General features: G+C 46.4%; 1 protein-coding gene and 1 long non-coding RNA gene across 5 annotated transcripts in view; one reads left to right on the top strand and one right to left on the bottom strand.

Moving 5' to 3' along the window:
- Positions 1–4,445, bottom strand: part of GRHL3 (grainyhead like transcription factor 3) — a 35,286-nt gene extending 30,841 nt beyond the window's left edge. For 2 of the 4 annotated variants that reach the window (XM_035308149.3, XM_035308151.3), the window contains exon 1: positions 4,226–4,445. In XM_035308149.3, the coding sequence (XP_035164040.1) occupies positions 4,226–4,242 (17 nt within the window). In that variant the 5' untranslated portion in view covers positions 4,243–4,445. Of the gene's footprint in view, positions 1–553 lie in introns of all 4 variants that reach the window. The other 2 variants (XM_035308148.3, XM_035308150.3) reach the window with 2 other exon arrangements.
- On the top strand, positions 1,786–17,963 carry LOC108592536 (uncharacterized). The gene is made up of 2 exons (XR_013519864.1): positions 1,786–2,044; positions 3,648–17,963. It is a non-coding gene; the product is annotated as an uncharacterized LOC108592536 (long non-coding RNA).
- The last annotated feature ends 543 nt before the right edge of the window (positions 17,964–18,506 follow it).

The following is an 18,506-nucleotide window of genomic DNA, read 5'->3' as shown; positions in this document are numbered from 1 at the left end:
TTAATACAGTCAGGCCTTGTGCCTTTTCATTCTCATACATGCCTTGTGAGGTGGGTATTTTTATCCTCATTTTATATGTGCAGAAACTAACAGGTTAAGGAGCTCATCCAAGTCACCCAATCTATAGGTGGCAGAGCTGGGCTTTTAAACACAGGTGTGATCTTAGAACTAAGCATAGCCTGCTGACTCAGCAACTACACTGCAGGTCAGCAGTGGATTTGGGAACCTCCAGCTTTCTCAGTCCTCTGCCTGGTCTTCTAAGCAACAGTTTTACAATTTGGACATGCATCAGAATCACCTGGAAGGCCTGTGAAAACACTTTAACGCTGAGCCCTACCCCCAGTTTCTGATTCAGTAGGTCTAGGACAGGGCTGAGAATTTGCATTTTTAACTAGTTCCCAAATGATCATGATGCTGGTCCAGGCAGCACAGTTTGAGAACACTGTTGTAGGTGTTCGCTTTCAAAAATAATGACTCCCTCTCTTCCCGCTAACGATTGCAAAAGTAACATAGGTTTGTAAAATACAATAAATATATACAATGTGGAACCTACAGAAAAATAGGAAGACTGGAATTCATCCACATTCTTCTGCTCAGAAATAATCCCTCTCAACAGTTTGGCAGATTTCCTTTATCTTCTTTTCAGAGTCTAAGCACAGAGTTAGCGGGGTGGCACAGGGCTAAGACCCGGTTAAGATCCCAAGTGAGAGCTTGGGCAAGCCTGAACCAAGTCTGGGTCCCCTCTTCGGCAAAACTGCATTTACACTCCCATCCCTCATTAGTTTGTTGGGAGGGCTGAAGGAGATCATGTATTTATCAAGCACTCGACACAATGTCAGATGCGGAGTCAGCGCTCCATAAATGTTGGCTGTCATTTTTGTTCTAACAGAGGAGAAAGCTGGACGGGCCCATTTGGGTTTCAGCCCTGCTGCCCCTCTTCCCTCCTCCAGTAGTTCAGTGGGAGCTCTTGCCGACAGCCTGGCTGCGGCTACTCGCTGCGGGGACCGCGCGGCCTGACCCTGGCCTGAGCCCGGGCGTCTGTCTGCTCCCAGCAGCTGGTGGAGCCGCAGGAGCCCCGCGCAGCCGGGGCCGCCGCCGTTAGGGTTGGCTCTCGGCCTCTTGGCCCAGTCCGCCAATTTTACGGCCCGAACTCAATGAGGCCTTTTAACTTTTCATTCAGCAGCAGCGTAGCTCCCACTTTTAATAACACACTTAGTGCACGACAAAAATTTGCTCCTGGCAATCATGGTTTCGACCACAAAACCGCAGCGGGGAGGCGTTCCTGGTTAACTCTTTCAGTGCTCCAGGCAGTCTGGAGCCGGCGCTCCTGGAGATCAGATAGACCTGCGGCGGCGGCGGCCGCGGTCAGGACTGCGACGGTTCTCCTTCCCACCCCCACCCCCGCCGCCCAGCTGCCTCTCTGAGAAGCTGGGGGGAGACTCCAGGCGGCGGCGGCGGGGCCCAGAGCCCACGGAGCGAGGCCGCGCCAGGGCGCTCCTGCCTCGGCGCCTTAGACCTACTGTGTGCCAAGCCCCTTCGTGGAGAAACCCTCCTTTCCTGAGCTGTCAACAGGGCCTGCCTGGAGGGTCCGGGAACGGCTGGCGATGGCGGGGGCGGGGGGGGGGGCAGGAGGTCACCGGCGAGATCGCTAGTGGCTCCAAATCTCCAGGGGCCCCGCGAAACCTTCAGGAAAACCCGACGGCGGGCAGCTCGCGGGCGCCGGCTGTTGTCCCGCGAGACCCGGGCGGTTGACAGCGACTTCCGGCGCCCCCGGCCGCTGCCCAGGATCCCTTGCGCCCTGCGGTAGCCCGGGGCCGTCCGGGGCTGCGGGCTCCAGGCACCCAGATCGCTGCGACCACATGAAAGGCCTGGCGCTCAGCACCCGCCAGCCACCTCCAGCTGGTTTCTAACTACACCGCCCGGGCCTCCGTGCTTCTCAGGGACCAGCCTTCGAAGTGCCGCCTTACACCCGGGGCCTGGCCACCGGGCTGGCGCGGATGGAGCTCCTGTTCCACATTTGGGAGCTCACAGTTGTTCCTGCCAGGTAGGTGTTACAGACAATTCAGCAGACTGAAGGTTAGTCAGAACAAACAAATTCGCCAGGATCCAGCTGTTGGTAAGTGGCAGAATTTAGAGTCACAGGCAAGTCCCACTTTTCCCACTATATCAAGGCCTGGCCAGAGTTGGCCATTCCATGAGGCCCCAAGCTGTAAGCTATGGCCAGTCCTCTTAACTTGGCACTTTCTGGAGAGTCCTCTTAACTGGAGGGTCCGGGGGCGGACGGCGCTCCGGGAGGTGGGGGGGGGGGATGACAGGAGGTCACCAGCATGGAGAATGCCGAGGCCACAGCAGCCACTGCAGCTCAGAACTTGCAAGCCAAGCACTGGGTATCCTCCCCTTATCAGTAGGGGCAGCTGAGCCCCCAGGCTCTGCCATTATAATCTCAAATGGTGGCTTGGAGTCTGCCTGCGATTACTCAGCAGGCAACTGGCTTCCCTCACCCCACCCCAAACTGAGAAGCCTCAACTGTCAGCGGATCTGACTTCAAATCCAAATCATTAGGGAAGAGAAAAGCAGGAAACTTTTCTGTTCAAGTAACCCTGCTTCAGAACGCATACCCTCTAAGGTGCAGCAATGGATAGATTTTGTCTGCGGTCTCCGCATTTTAGCCAGCAAATTTAAATGGGATGGAGACATAGCTCAAGATTTTTGTGTGTGTTCAAAGTATGGAAAAACAGCAAGAGATCGGGAATGCTCATTGATTGGTTATTTCTACATGAAGTAACAATGTTGTTACAGCTTGTTCTCCACCAGCCTTAAAAGCAATCACTATTCTAAAATTGTCAAATCCTCTAACAACCCCATGAGGTGGATACTACGGTTGGCTTGGCCACAGGTGAGGATTAAGTGACTTGCTCAACATCACACAGCTGTAAGTGCTGGACCTGGGACTTGAACCCAGGTGTCAGCTCTGATGCTCCTACTTTTATTCTCGTTGTGGTCAAACTGTCAATACATTGTCAACCCTGGGAAATTCACTCAAAAGAAATGTGCCTGTTAACCCCAGTGATTGTACTGTGAACATGATTGGCCAGCCCAGAAGAACTGAAGGGCTAGCTAGAACATAAAATCCTGCCTACGTTCAGGACCCACCACTGCCCTGCCCACAGATCTTCAAGTTCTTAAAACAATCTATTGAGGAGTAGCTAGAAAAAAGATGGTACAATTCTTGCCTCTGCCCACTCACCTCTGAGGGTGGCAGGAAAAAAAAGAGCCTGTGTTTAAAGAGTTCTGGCTTCCGCCAGCTCCCTGAACTCAGCCTAAAGCAGCCCAGAGCCTAGACTTGTCCTACCTATTCTAAGGTCTGGACCCCAAGCAGGACCCCATGGTGAAGATCAGCGTTAGCCAGTCAGGAACTTAAATCTCAGATGTAGGCAGGAAGGCACATGCATCCTGCCAGCCAACAGAGGTGACCTACCAAAAACCACTTCTCAGCTTCCCCAGCCTTAGAACTGCCTCTGAATCACATGAACCACATTTTATTGAACGCATTTTCAGACTGCGGCTTTATGCTTAGCGTTTTACAGCTTTTATCACACTTAAGTCTTCCAAGAATTCTACAAAGCATTCTTGTACCCATTTTCCAGATGAGGAAAATGAAGCCCGGAAAAATTGACTGTCTTGTCTGAGATCACTCAGGGACAGAGCCTGGTTGCGAACTTAGTTCAAGCCCACTACAAAGAGTGCACATGCTTAACCACCACACCATAACCTTCCCACTTGGGACTGTTCCAGCAAACAAGTCCTTTTAGAGAAACCCACTCTGCCTAAGACAGCTCTTAGAACTACCTCAAAGAAGTTCCTTTTGGCAAGAAGATAGAAAGCCTCGATGGGATTGGGGGTGTTGTCTGATTTCCAAGGCCCCTTCAGAGTATCAAAAAGTGGTGCCAGAAACCTTCACAGTTTCAGTCTTGTGTTTCCCTGCCTGGCTCGAAACTGCTCAGCAAAGAGAATGAGAAAAACTATTTTCCCAGGGAAACACTCACCTCTAGCTTGAGACTGGGGCTTGCCTTGACACGCCAAAGTAAGATCGTCAGCCCATTCATTTACCCTTACAAATTGCTCTGTGAATCCCGGTGCCGGCCTCCCTGCTCTTCCCCCTCCAGGAAACCCCATCCAGCCTCCACACTCCAAGAGCGGCAGGCATCCACCGATGTTTACTCACTCAAGTTCATTCGACATCTTCCTGCTCCCAGGATCCGACGATCAGCGCTGAGGCTCTGCTGACCGCTTGTCTCTAATTCTTGCCTGACACAGACATTCCCTGCCCAGGGAAGTGTTTGATTTATGTTGAGGTTTGGGTGTCGAGATTTTGCTGACAGGTAGGTTCCCAACAGTGCTAGCGCTGATTGGCTACTGGTACAGGTGCCGACAACTGCAGGTATACCTCAACAGGTGCAGCTGTTAACTCTTAGCCCGCCGAGTAGGGCGGAGCTAAGGGGGACAGGCTGGGTGGAGCTGGCCAATTCCTTCCTTGGTGAGGTCGGGGGTGGAGATGAGGGAGGAGGGAAGGAGAAAAAAATGTTGTGAAGAAGCAAAATAACTAGAGGAAAAGTACAGGGACAAACAGGTAACTTGGCTTAAAGGAAAACTTGATTCCTGTTTCTAGTCAGTATCCCAGATACCCAGAAACATCCCCCCCCACCCCAAATTTCTCTACCCCCTCCTTCAATACCACCAGGGAATTCTCAAAGGAGACAGCAATTCTTCCCAGGTAGATCTTTGTATAAGTTTCCTTTTTTTTTTCAGTTTCCCCTTTAAGATAATATCTTATTTATGAATAATCTTTTACAGTTTCTCAAGTGACTTCTTTTGGTTCTTATAGTAACCCACTGTGGTAGATTTATTATAGCTTTTTCCTTCCTCTTCAACACACATTTTACAGATGAGGGAGAAAACGGAGACCAGAGAGGTAAAGTGCCTTGCCCAAGGGCACAGCTAGGGAGGTCCCAGCCCAGATCCAATCTGTAGTCATCTCACACCAAGTCTGGCTGCCCCTTGAGCTCAAAAGTCAGTGGCCTCAATGTAGACATTCATTGAGCACCTGTTGTGTGCCAGACCCTACTCTGGGTTCTGGAGAAACTGAGGCCAAAAAAACAGGGTCACTGTTCTAGAGTTTACAATCTGTGGGGTGTGTGTTGGTGACGGGGCGGAGAAGTAAAGGAGAACAGCCTTTTATTGGGTGTGAAGGGGGTGTGGGCAAGCCACATACCTCTGATCAGCACAGAAGGGATAGAAAAGTTGAAGCCGGCCACCTCTGAAGCCTCAACCAGCTGGTCATTTCACAGGCTCCAAGTGCTTCATTCTGTATTGAGAACTTGGGAGAAATTCAATGCCTGTTAGATGAAGTAATTGTGGAGTAATTGCTGTGAGCTGTCTTCTATAAAGTACAAGCTTGGTAAACCCCAGAATATCCACAAACACAAACAGGAGAATGTTAGAGCTTTTTAAAGAGCTTCTTCCAGGATTAGTTTGAAATTAAATCTAAGCCAGAGATCTTGGCATCTTTTTTTTCCTTCTCTTGTTCTAGTCTCCCCTCCCCCACCCTTCCCTTTTTGGCAGATTATCTTTTTGCTCTATCTTCCTGGGAACCTCAACTTGGCCCACTCCTCTCTCTCTCTCCTCTGGGAACAGCAAAGGAGGTTTCAGCTATTCCTGCCAATTATGGAGGTTTTTCAGGGTAAAGTCAGAATTCAACGGAACCCTCTTGAAGTGAGATCAGGCCTCTGGAGAGGGATACTGGGTTGGAGAAGTGTCAGGGGTTGGCTTCTCCCTGGAGGCTATGTTGGGGAAAGTCCAGGGGACCCTGATAAAGAATAGTAATAATAGTTGCTAATGAAGCCACCTTCTCAGAGCAGCCCTCTTCAGTCACCCTTGTTCATAAAGTAGACATTCAGTCATTCTGGATCACAATACTTACTGTTCTCTGCAGAACCCTTAGGACTTATGATATAATGTAACGTGACTTATGGTATTTTTCTAATTGTTTATTGTCTTTCTCCCCTTCCTCTGGTATGTAAACTCCATAAGAGCAAAGACTGTGTCCTCACTGCGGAATCTCCAGTGTCTAGCACCTAGTAGGTGCTTTGTATACCACAGGCACCAGGCACTGTGCTATGCCTTTGCATGTGTTGTCTCATCTAATCCTTACAACAACCCTGGGAGATAGGCACTTTGGATATCCCTGTTTTATAGATGAGAAAACTGAGGTACAGAATACTGAAGTAAACTACTCAAGCTGCAGGGCTAGGCAGTGGTAGAGCTAGAGTTGGGATTTAATCTGAGAGCAGAGCCTGGGCACCCAACCACTTCACAGAGGTTATTGGTGGTAGAAGGGCTATTTGGTGCCAACTATAACTGCAAAACTTATTGTAGTCCAAACGATGGCACACTCCTCTGTATGTACCTGTCTGCCCACGTCATGGAAGACTGTGGAGTTTCTGTCAACTGTGTTGCAACCCACAGGTGAAGGACTATGGGTGACTCATGCTGGCTAGGCTCAAGGAAGGCTGGGATCCCAGGTGGCGTGTCTGTGCTCGCTGGGCTTTTAAAAATGGGTCCTCTCCCTCTGCCTCTAGGTCTTACCTCTTTCATCACCTGGGCCCGTCTTCAGAGATCAGCAGAGACCCAAAGCACAGGGCAAAGGGTTTCTGTGTCTTCACACACAGGAAGGCTACAGAAGTGCCCTGGATGGGATAGAAGGACTGGTGGTCTGGGTTAGGTAGGCAGGGATGCCATGAACCAGTTTGCAAGGTCACCAGACCCCTCCAATAGGAGTTATACCTCCCAGGCAGGAGGTACAAGTGCCATTCCAGGCCTTCATCCCAACAACCCAGAGATGCCAGGCCTTTAAAGAGACACTCCCCATGCTTTGCTGCTGCCCCCTTCCTGCTCCTGTGTGGCATGAGCATGGCCCAAGGCTAGGCAAGGCTGGTACCTATTTCCCCTTCATGGATCAGCATGGCTCTTGGTTTCTCTGCAGAGATTTAAAACAGAACAGCTATTCCAAAAAAAAAACAAAAAAAAAAAACCAGTTTAAAAAAAACATAAACAGAGACCAGCTAATTAAATGTAACATAATAATTATATCCAAAATTAATTATTTACAATAATGACAGTAAATAATGATGGCTGCTGTTTAGTATTTGTATTTTGTAAGCACTGTGCCAAGACTTCCTGTATGATATGGTAGTATTGCTCTGAGACTCACAGGCCTCCTTTCAAATCTCATCCCAATCACTTACTAGCTACATGATGTCGGGCAAGTGGCTACAGCTCTTTGAGCCTCACTCTCCTCACCTGTAAAATGGATGTAAAAATTGTATTCCCCCCTTATAGGGTTATTGTGAGGATTAAATGAGATAATGCTAGTGAAGGGCATTATCTGTACCTGGCATATAGCACTCAATACTTGTTAGAAAAGCCTTTTTTTTCCCCATTCTCATTTAAATCTAATGAGGAAGGTACTAACCTTATTTCACAAGTGAAGAAACTGAGACTCAGAGGTTAAATTATTTGTTGAAAGTCAACAGTTAGCTGGGTACAGTGGCTCATGCCAATAATCCGGCACTTTGGGAGGCCAAGGCAGGCAGATCACTTGAGATCAGGAGTTTGAGACCAGCCTGGTCAACATAATGAAACCCCATCTCTACTAAAAAAAAAAAAAAAAAAAAATTAGCTGGGCATGGTGGCACACACCTGTAATCCCAGCTACTCAGGAGCCTGAGGCAGGAGGATTACTTGAACCTGGGAGGTGTGGGTTGCAGTGAGCCAAGATTTCACCAAGATTGCACTCAGCTTGTTAAAAAAAAAAAAAAAAAAAAAAGAATACCAGTAAGTGGGGATCATTGAGAGAAAAGAAAAAAAAAAAAAGAAAAGAAAAAAGCCAAAAGCTAATAAGTTAAAGACTTGAGATTTGAATCCGTATCTTTCTGATTCCATTCTTACAGAACTAGACTAAGGGAGTGCCCTGGGCTCAAGTTCTGCCTGACCTCCGGCCACTTTGTGACTGAGTAAATTCTCTCAGAGCCTCGGTAAATTTCCCTCTCTGTAAGACCAGACTGGTGGATCACTGTAAGGGTGGAGTTCCCCATCAAAATCATCTTGATTTGCTTTTCTAGATTACTGATGTTCTTTCTCCGATGCTGTGATCTGCCCCCGTGCAGGATGCACAGTCCTTCATCCCTCCCTCCTTTCCATGATGATGCCATCCAGAAGCCACTGTTCCCAAAAACTGTGATGCTTCTCCTTGGCATGCTGGGGAGGAGTAAAGGTTAGGACGACTGTGAGTGAGCACTGAGAGCCAGGGTTCCCCTGTGTGTCTCTGAAAGTTGTGTGCTGAACAACTATGCGCCATTTACCAGATGGGACATGCGCTGCTGGACATGAGGACCCTGCTGACAGTCATCCTTTTCTAACACTTGAATGCTTTTTAGTTATCCAAAACGCTTGATGACAATCTGTTGACCTATATTCAAATACTGAAAGAACACATACCCACATGTCAACAGTGCTTCTCTGTGGGCACTGAAATAACAGGATTTAAATGTTTTCCCTGCCTTGTCCCTGAATGGGCTACATTGAACTTGCATTGCTCTTGTAATTAGAAATTCTATATAAAGGCTCAGTTTAAATGTCTTTAAACCAAAATAAGTTCCCATTGACAAATAGTCATGTGTTTCATGTTTCCTGGGGCAAGGGCAGGGATGAAGAGAGTGAAGACTGACTCCTTGCTCAGTGATCCCCTAGGAGGCACAGGAATGGAGGCGGGGGGTTGCTGTATGGCTTGCGGGCTGCTCAGCCATCTGATTTGATTTTGATTTTGCGATTAAAATTACTCTCATTTATTGAGCACTTAATGCTGCGATGCTTGCTTTAGATGCTCCATCCCATTCCTACCTGTAAAATGGGGTCACATGGTTGGCCAGTTACTAAAGCTCTGAGATTGACTGCCTGGGAACTTGGATAAGCAATTCCACTTCCTTACCTCAGTTTGTCCTCAGTGAAATGACTGCTATGAGGATTAAATAAGATAACAGTGTCCTTAGTATGTGTCAGGCACTGTTCTAGTGTTTTACATATATACCATGTAATTCAAGAGGCCTATGAAGTAGCTGCTCTAAGTATCCCTGTTTTACAGAAGACGTAAAAGTCCCAAAGAGGCGATATAACATCTGAGGTCACCTGGCTGTCCCCTTAATGGCAGAGATGAAATCAAACTGAAGTTGGCCTGATCCCAAAGTTGTGGTAATAGTCCTTTCAAGCTTCCTAGTCCCTTTTATGGAACAAGATCTAGGATGTATAGATAGAAGGGAGATGGGAGACAGGGAAGGAAGAAAAGTAGATAGGTTGGTTGATGGTATCTTTAAGCTAGATAGATTTGTAAGCTTCTGGTGGGCAGAAACCATACAAGGGAAAATAAATCTCATATAGTACTTGTCCTGTGTCTCAACACAATAGGTGTTCAATAAATGTTTGTTGAATAAATGAAAAATGGATGAATGAATATAATTTACACAAATTACTGACCTTCTGGGCAAATTAGGTGTTGCCTTCTACCCACCCTGCCCCCAAGGAAGACCTCCAAAGTTTGAATTCCTCTACTCCCTCTTATTTTCCTGTACTGATGCTTTCTCTTTGCACCCGCAACTTCAAGTCTGTAAATAGTTTCCCATCATGCCTCAGTGGGATCGACCTGGGGATTAAATTAAATGAGATCTTGATGTAAAGCCAATGGCAAATAGATACCCAATAAAAGGTAGCTGGTGTTATAGTGAGCACCCAGCTTAGAAAAAAGGCCTCAGCCCCTTCCCCTTTCCACCCTCAGTGCACAGCTAAGTCCACAGTATTCAGCACTCAACCTTCCTTAAAAACAATCTCTGCTATATTCAGAGCTCTTTTCAAAGTGTTTTCCTATGTTTCCTCTCCTCTGATCCATACAGCTACCCCAGGAGGAGGGGACAAGAGTGCATTGTTGGCCTGGTTTGTTAGATAGACGGGTTCAGAGAGAGTGCCCCTAGTTAAGTGGAGGACTTTGGATTGACCTTCAACTTTCAAAGCATTATCCTAGATACCATTATGGGTCCTAAGGGGTCACAGAAGTGCAGCCCTGGGCACTCACTCAAAGCTCATTAAAATATTCTTTACAAGTGAGATTTTTTGTTTTTTTGTTTTTTTTTTTTTGAGATGGAGTCTTGCCCTGTCGCCCAGGCTGGAGTGCAATGGCACAATCTTGGCTCACTGCAACTTCCGCCTTCTGGGTTCAAGCGATTCTCCTGGCTCAGCCTCCCAAGTAGCTGGGATTACAGGCGTCCGCCACCACACCCAGCTATTTGTTTGTTTGTTTGTTTTTGAGATGGAGCCTTGCTCTGTTGCCCAGGCTGGAGTCCAGTGGTATGATCTTGGCTCACTGCAACCTCTGCCTCATGGGTTCAGATGATTCTTGTGCCTTAGCCTCCTGAGTAGCTGGGACTTCAGGTACACACCACCATGCCTGGCTAATTTTTTTGATATTTTTAGTAGAGACAGGGTTTCACTGTGGTAGCCAGGATGGTCTTGATCTCCTGACCTTGTGAATCAACCCACCTCAGCCTCCCAAAGGGCCGGGATTATAGGTGTGAGCCACCATGCCCAGCAAAGCTCATTAAAATATTCTTTAACATTTCATTTGAACATTTAACATTTAAAGTATAAGCTTCATTATAATGTTCTTAAGCAGAGGGATAGGCCACACACCCTGCATAGAGAATATGGCCTTTCTTTGAAGGCATGGATGGACCTGGAAGCTGTGCCTGCAGAGCAGTGGAAGGGGCAGCTTTCAGTCCCTTTTGCATTTTGTACTTTAGATTGTTATCCCAGTTCTTCCAATAACACCACCTACATTCCTTCCTGGAGCTTCCTTGGACATGAGGGATCATGGAGTCTAAATAGTCACCCTGAAATCTCTCCTTAAAAATAAAAGTCTCTTAAAACAAGCAGTTTTTTTTTTCATTTATCCAGTTGATAAAGATGAAAGAAAATGCTAATCACACTACTGTCCAGGGAAAACAAGCACCCTCCTTGCTGGAAGGAGAGTGAGCCAGTCCAAGCTTTGGCTATTGGGTTTAGCTCATCCTTTGATCTAGCAATTTCACTCACAGGAATTTTGTCTAAGCAAATAATCTTTGTGTGCAAAGAGTTACCTACAAGGATATGCGTCAGAGCATTGTTTGTAATCCTGAAAAATTAGAATTAATAAATATACTCTTCAGCAGAGATTCAGTAAATTAAGATACCTGAATGTAGCTGCATGCCCCGCTACAGTTTAAAAGGATGCTGCAGAGGTTTCCTTAGTACCATGGATGTTATTTACTGTGGTTTCAGTACAGTTAGCAGTTATGTGTCCTCATGATGTTCCAGGCACTGGACTCAGTGTTTGACCTCATATAATTCTCACAACCACCTTATGATGTAAGTACTAGTATCCTTATTTTGCAAGTGAGGAAAGTGAGGCCCAGGAGTGAAACTTGCTAAGGTTATTTTCAGGGAGTTTCTGAGCTAAGTCTTGAATCTGGGTCTGATTCCCTACTTTTAAGTCTTCCATTTATGTTTAGTAAATTAGTCCATTCCTATTTTTAAACTCTATATGAATAGAGAAAACAATAATTCACCCCAGGGAGTATTTATTGGGGTCAGTGGTGATTTATGCTTTATTTTGTTTCTGTGGATATTATTTCTTCTGTTAATAGAAAAAATAAACTTTATAGTTATTGAAAAGTAACAAATCAGAGAAGGCTTATCCTCTGCCCAGGCAGAGAAAAGGAAGAAGCAGCAAGAGTGCTGTCTTGAGATTCTTTCTCTGTTGCCAGGAACCAGCCAGAACAGGAGGCAGCCAGGGAGAGAGGAGGCAGGAAGAATGCAGTCCTGGAAGGAGAGGGCCTGCTGGGAAGAACAGAACCCAGCTGCCTTGGCCCCAGGTGAGCCCTCACCTGTGCCTCAGGCCCCAGCAGCCCAATCACTATTGCTGGGTCTGTCTTAAAAGAGGCGGTTTTAAGACTGCCCACTTCCAGATAAAAGAGAGTATTGTGGCCAAAACCATATTAATCTTCACTATTCCCATGACAAACAACACTGAAAATGTATTTCCTCCTCTCTGCAGGGGTCAGACAGGGGTTGAGATGAGGATTTCCTTGAAATTGGAGGACAATTGGCCTAGGCCTGGCTTGGACAGAGGGTCTTGGTGCCCCAGTGCTGAATGGAATGAGTAGGTGGCCAGGGTCAGTGCTGCCTTCCTAGGTGAGGGTTGGGTGGGGTGATTTGGGGCAGGGCAGGGCGGGACCTGCTCTGCTCAGAGAAGTTCAGATAGGCACAATTAATCCATAAGGTCCTAACTTCTCCTGTTTCTTAGGAGTGTTTCTTCAAAGGCTGCCATTGGTGTTTATTTAGGTCTGATCTCACTGGAGAGGGTCGGGGGGAGAGAGGGTTTTGACGAGGACTTTCTGGGCCCTGTATCCCCCTAGGAAGGCAAAGGCCATGTGGTCAGAGGTTAAGTGTTCAACCTTAGGCCTTGAGCATTCAAGTGAGGGGTTTTCTGAATCCACTGCTGGCCTGCCAGGGAATTTTTCAAGGCCATCAGTTTGGGGCCCCACGGTCCAGCAGTGGAGGAGGAAGGACTTAGAAACTGTGGCCTGCAGGAGCCTTGGAACCATATCTACACCAAGATCAGGCCCTCTGGCTCTTCCCTCAGGAAGGTAACCACTCAGAAGTCACCATCAGTCTGCCCATCCCTCACTTGCCCCTGCTCACCCTTTCAGCCTGTGCTCTGGACAGACTGCCACCTTGCCTAGGCACATGCGTTATTCATTTATCCATTCATTCAGTGAGTATGGAGTTATATAATCATTACCAATTAAAATAATTCTCATTTTTTGAGCACTTAGCTTTATGCCTGGGTCTGTACACTTTACCTGTCCTGTTTCACTCAGTCCTTACAAGTGCCCACCTCTGTTTTATAGATGTGGAAGCTGAGACTTAGAGAAGCCATGAAACTTGATCAGGTCATGCTGCGCCAGAGTACCCAAGCTGGGATCTGAACCCAGACTGTTTGGCTCCAAAGCTGAACTGCTACATTACGTTGCCTCAGCAAGCAGTCATTCAGGTGACTTGGTGAGGACGTGCTCTGGTCAAGCAGCTGTGCCATAGTCTGGTGAGAGAAATGAATAAGGTATATTCCTGTACACAGGAAGCCCAGTGGGGGAACCTTGATGAAACCCTTCTACTCAAAAACCTTTCCTCTGCTTGCAAACTAGATGTTTGCAAACACTGTTTTGTTGTCAAGTTTCTCAAAATCTTTTCTGTTGGAGGAGTCCATTAGAGTTCTCTAATTTCACTCTTCAGGTGATGCAGAAGTCTCTACTGCAGACTACCTGCCCCCCTCCACACACACACACAAGGTGGAGACCATCTAGCTTGGATTTTAGAGCCAGTCTATGTGAGTCTGTATCCTGGCTCAACCATTTACTACTTGTTTGACCTTGGGCAAGTCCTTTGACCACTCTGAGTCTCAATTTCTTCATCCATCAAGGAGGCATAACTTCAATGTTGTGAGGTTTTTGCAAGTAAAGTAACACATGCAAAACATTCAGCACCACTCTGGTGTATAGTAAGACCTGAGAAGTGCCAGCCATTGTCTTTTGTCATTAGGGATGGGCATCTCTTGCTACCCCAGTGAAGCAGTTCCTTGTCTTGTCTCTTCCTCTGCTTCTGCCACCTGGGGCACTCAGCCCAAGGCAAATATACCTGATGATGGGGGTTAGTCATCAGGTTCCCCTGCCTCAGAGGATGAGAGCATGACTGCTGCTCTCTGCCCAGGCTCCTAAGAAATCTGATTCATGCCTTGACAGCACTCTATGAATATGCATACTTCAGCCTCAGCCCTGGCTCCTTTCACAATGAGCTCAGTCATTTGCACCTCTTAGGTCATGTGCAGACATCCTCAGTATTACCCACTGATGGTCCCTGGAGAAACCTCTAAAAAGATGAGTCTTGAAAGGCAGGTGACAGTGACTTGACTCTCTAGCCCATGGCTTTGCCTGTTTGGCCATATTTCAAAACTGCCAGGGGCCTCTGAATTGACTGATGACCCAACAGAGGGTCGCATTATTTCATCTGGTTGCTCTTAAAGTGACAGCTTGGGACAGTCCCATCTGAATGGGACCTGGGAGCCTTTTGTTTCACCCTCTTTCTCTCTCCAGTCCTTGGGCGGGGCGGTGGGGGGAGTTCCCTGAAACCCATGAGATAGTTGGGGGATACTGAAAGTTAAGCCCCTCAAAGAGAAGACGTGTGCCTTAGATTAATGTTAGTGATTACAAGCTCCGGGTTTTGAGACTGATCGGGATTTGAAACCTGGCTCAGCTTTTTATTAGCTGTGACCCTAAGTTTCATAAATTGTTTTCTCTGAGTCTGTTTTCTCATCTATAAGTGGGATTAATAGTAGTATTTATTTCACAGGATGGTTGTAAGGATTAAATGCATGAAAGCACTTAACATATTGCCTGGCACATAGTAAGTGCTGCATGGCTGTTACCAATATTACGATGCAGCAGGAGAGACAGCACCGGACCAAGGGGCAGGAGATGTAGGTTTGAGTTCCAGCTCTGCTGCTTGCTGACTCTGTTGACCTCAGGCGAGTCCTCTTCATTTGAGCCAGTTTCATCAGCTGTGAAATGAATGGTTTGAGTTTGAAGGTCACTCAGGTTCTTTCTAGCTGTCTGAGATCTCTGACTTTGAAGGTGACAAACAAAGGAAAAAAGAATTAGTAGCAGATGCCTTTATTAGCCACGATAACATTTCATAAACCCCAGGGCCTTGACACCATCTTCAAAAGCCACCCAGTCAGCAGCTTCTAGGCAGAACTTTCTTGACCACATAGGGTGAAGGAACTGTTTGTAAGACCCCAGAAAGCTCTCCGGAGCCACTGGAAGGCCTCAGGGAAGGTGTAAGGCTAAAAAGCAAAGCCTGCATCACAAAGAGAGCAGGCAGAAGAAAACCAGCTAACCCCAAACATCAGACCTGGGGGATTCTGCCTTTTGTTGCCTTGGGCAAGAATCATCCTCCAGCAGAATGGATTAGTTTATGGTAAGGGAGGGATGTTGTCCCTAGAGGCTGGGGATGTACTGATCTGTTGTAAAACAGCCCCCACCTGGGAAATAGAACATTTTCTTTTTTGGGGCCTAGTGACCTCTGACCCTGCCCCCCTTCCTGGCCCACCACACAGTCTGAGTCACACCCAGCAGGAGACAAATGCTGGGAATGGAGGAGGCATTCAGGATCCCCCTTACCCAGAAGAGTCTCCACCAAGTTATTCTTAAGCCCTGCATGAACCCCGAGGGGGTGACATCGGTGGGATTTACAGAAAATAAAAACAATCAGTTTCAACTCGTTCTACCAGTTTTTGCCCCTTACAGTACAAAGTCTCTTAACCATCTTTAATGTGACAAATTTCCCTTTACAAGACAATGGGCTTTAGAGGAATTTAGTGATGTTACTAACAAACTTAAGTACTTTGTGCTAAGCCCCTGGTGCCCAAATGTTTCAGGTGAGAAAACCTGAAACATGAAAAGCAGAGAGGTAAAGTGATTGGCTCAAGTGGTGGAGCTGGTATTTGAACCCAGATCCCCTGTTACTTCAGAACCTCGGCTACCACCGTGATTTTTTGTGCAAACCTGTCTGAAGCCTGTTGGTGAAGCTCTGCCCAGCTGTGAAGAGACACAGATCTGCCTGCCTTCCGTGGAAGGCTCAGACTCTCTTTCTGGAAGGTCTACCTTCTCTTCCTTGGTGGCTGGGGGAACAGAAGCACAGTGAGGGAGGTGAGTGTGCCATATGATGAGAGGACAGAGCTCAGTGCTCTTCATTCCTCTGCTTGTGGGAAAGAGGCCAGTTCTAGGGGTGGGGATTGCAAAGGAGCACCCTGCTTTCCTGTCCTTGTCACATCCCATGGCCAGTAGCCAGGTACTTTTTTCTCCTGCCTAGCAAATATAGTATCCAGCTGCAGCCACTTTGAAGATAAAGTTTCCTCCGTAGGAATTCAGCAATACAGATGTCCTTCCACAGTCCCAGTTCAGCCTTCATCAGTTCCTTTTCCCGCTGGGAAGTTTCTTTCTTCTTCCTATTTCCATGTAACTGTGAGGCAAGGCTCAAACCCACTTCCTTCTCCTTCCCCTGCACCTTCCTGTGGAAGGAGCTCCCGCTTGTTCACAGCTCCAGGCTCTTCCCTACTCTGGCCCAACCTATGGCATTTGGTCCATAACTCTCCTTGATCTGAACCACTTCGGATTTCTATCAAGTCATGTCAGGGAATCACACAAATGTATTCTGAGAAATATAAGAATGCCTGAGATGTTCTAGGCAGAAAAGATTCTGATATCAAAACATTCGGGGAAAGTTTCACACCTCTTCTTAGAAATGAACAAGGCACAGTCATCAAGCCTCTGAAAAGTCCTGCAGTGAGGAAACCTGCTTTGTTTTTTAACCCAGTATTTTCCAAACTAAGATGACCGTAGTTTCATCTCCTCCATCCCCGCTGAATCCTGTAACGGCCTGTAGAACCAGTGATCCACTGTGGAACACTCTTTCGGAAACACTGTCCCCAGCCCTCCAGGAAGGCATAGAGTTGACCTTGCCTTCATTTATTTAAGCCCTTCCTGTTTCTCTGGGCTATTTACTTGTTATGTCACATACAAAATAATCTAAGGTAATATCTGCCCAATTGGGTTTTTAGGAAAGACATACCCAATGGGAATGAAGCTTTTCCTAGCAGGATTTGATGAGCCCATTACTAGGGGAAAAAAATGAAGGATTTCCCAGAATTTGGGGTTGGGGAGAGAATTTGATATAACCAGCAGAGGCTGAGTGCAATGGCCTACACCTGTAATCCCAGCACTTTGAGAGGCCAAGGAGGGAAGATTGCTTGAGCCCAGGAATTCAAGACCAGCCTGGGCAACATAGCAAGACCTCATCTCAATTTTTTAAAAAAGGAACAACTAGAAGAAAGGATTTACCAAACTTACTTGTTTCCTAGTTAAAGGATAAAGCCAGAGATGTAATGGCAGAAACCAAAATCTAGAGCACAGTACCAGATAAATACCTTCAGTGCGAATGAATGAATGAGCAGACTACTGATCACAAAGTTGGCAGACATTGTGAATGAATGGATGAATTATTATAATAAACAATCAAATAACTGGTCCCCAGGCCTCCAGACTTCCTTAACTTCATTTTATCTACCTGCTGTGGCCAGGTATATATCTTCCCAAAACCCAGATCTCATCAGTCCACTCTTCTGTACCCTGGCTGGCTCCCCATTGCCTTCAGGATAAAGTCCACATGCCTTTGTCCTGGCATTGAAAACTCTGCAAAACAAAGCTCCAACCTAGCTTTCCATCCTTCTTTCTCCTCCCCACTGGGTACCCCTTACTCTAGTCACATCAGTCCCCGATACACTTACCCATCTTCTTTTCCTTCTCATGCTATTCCATATACCTCACATTTTCTCCCCTGCTCCATGGTTGCTTATTCAGTCGTAGCAGTGCTTTCAGGCTCAGCTCAAACCTTATCACCCATATTAAATGAAAGAAGTCAGACACAGGAAGAGGACACTCTGAATGATTCCATTTATATGAAGGTTAAGAACTAAACTATTGTGGGGAAAAAAAAATACAAAACTGTGGTTGCCTTTGGGGAGTGAGGATTGATTAGAAGGGGTTTTTTGGAGTATGAAAATGTTCTTGATTCCAGTGGTAGTTTCATGGATGAATACATTTACCAAAGTTCATTGAATTGTACATTGAAGATCTGCATTTCTCTGTGTCATCAATTTAATCTAAAAATAAAAATCTTACTGCCCAGATCTCCCTGGCAAGAATTGACTGCTTTGTCCATTATTCTCTCAATGCGCTTTGTCCATACTCGTAGCACTTAACATAGTCTGCCTTCTTTCAGAATAATTTCCGTACATGCCTGTTTGCTTTCCCCACTATATGAGAGTTTGCTTCTAGGGCCTTTACACAGACACTCAACAAACATTTGTGAGATTGAGTTGAGGCCAAAACCCAACAAACAGCAGCAGCTATCATGTATTACACACCTACTATGTGCCAGGCTGCATGCTAAGTTCTTTACACACATATTTAATTTTATAAAATATATGTACATATATATATATATATATATATATATTCCATATATTCCATGAGCTCACATATATCTTATGAGCTACTCTGTATCTGAAAGAGACGAATACGCATAACAAATGTGAATGGTACAGCTCAATTACATTAAAACACAGGCAAAATAAGTGTCTTTGTTTCCAAACTTTATGGTTACTGTGTGATTAAGGACAAGTATGTTTTAACTTTCAGTCTCTATTTTACATTGACAATACTGAGGCCCGAGATACAACAATGTATAGT

Source organism: Callithrix jacchus, chromosome 7 (assembly GCF_049354715.1).
Source record: "Callithrix jacchus isolate 240 chromosome 7, calJac240_pri, whole genome shotgun sequence".
Taxonomy (NCBI): Eukaryota; Metazoa; Chordata; class Mammalia; order Primates; family Cebidae; genus Callithrix; species Callithrix jacchus.
This window is presented reverse-complemented; position numbering and strand designations above follow the sequence as displayed.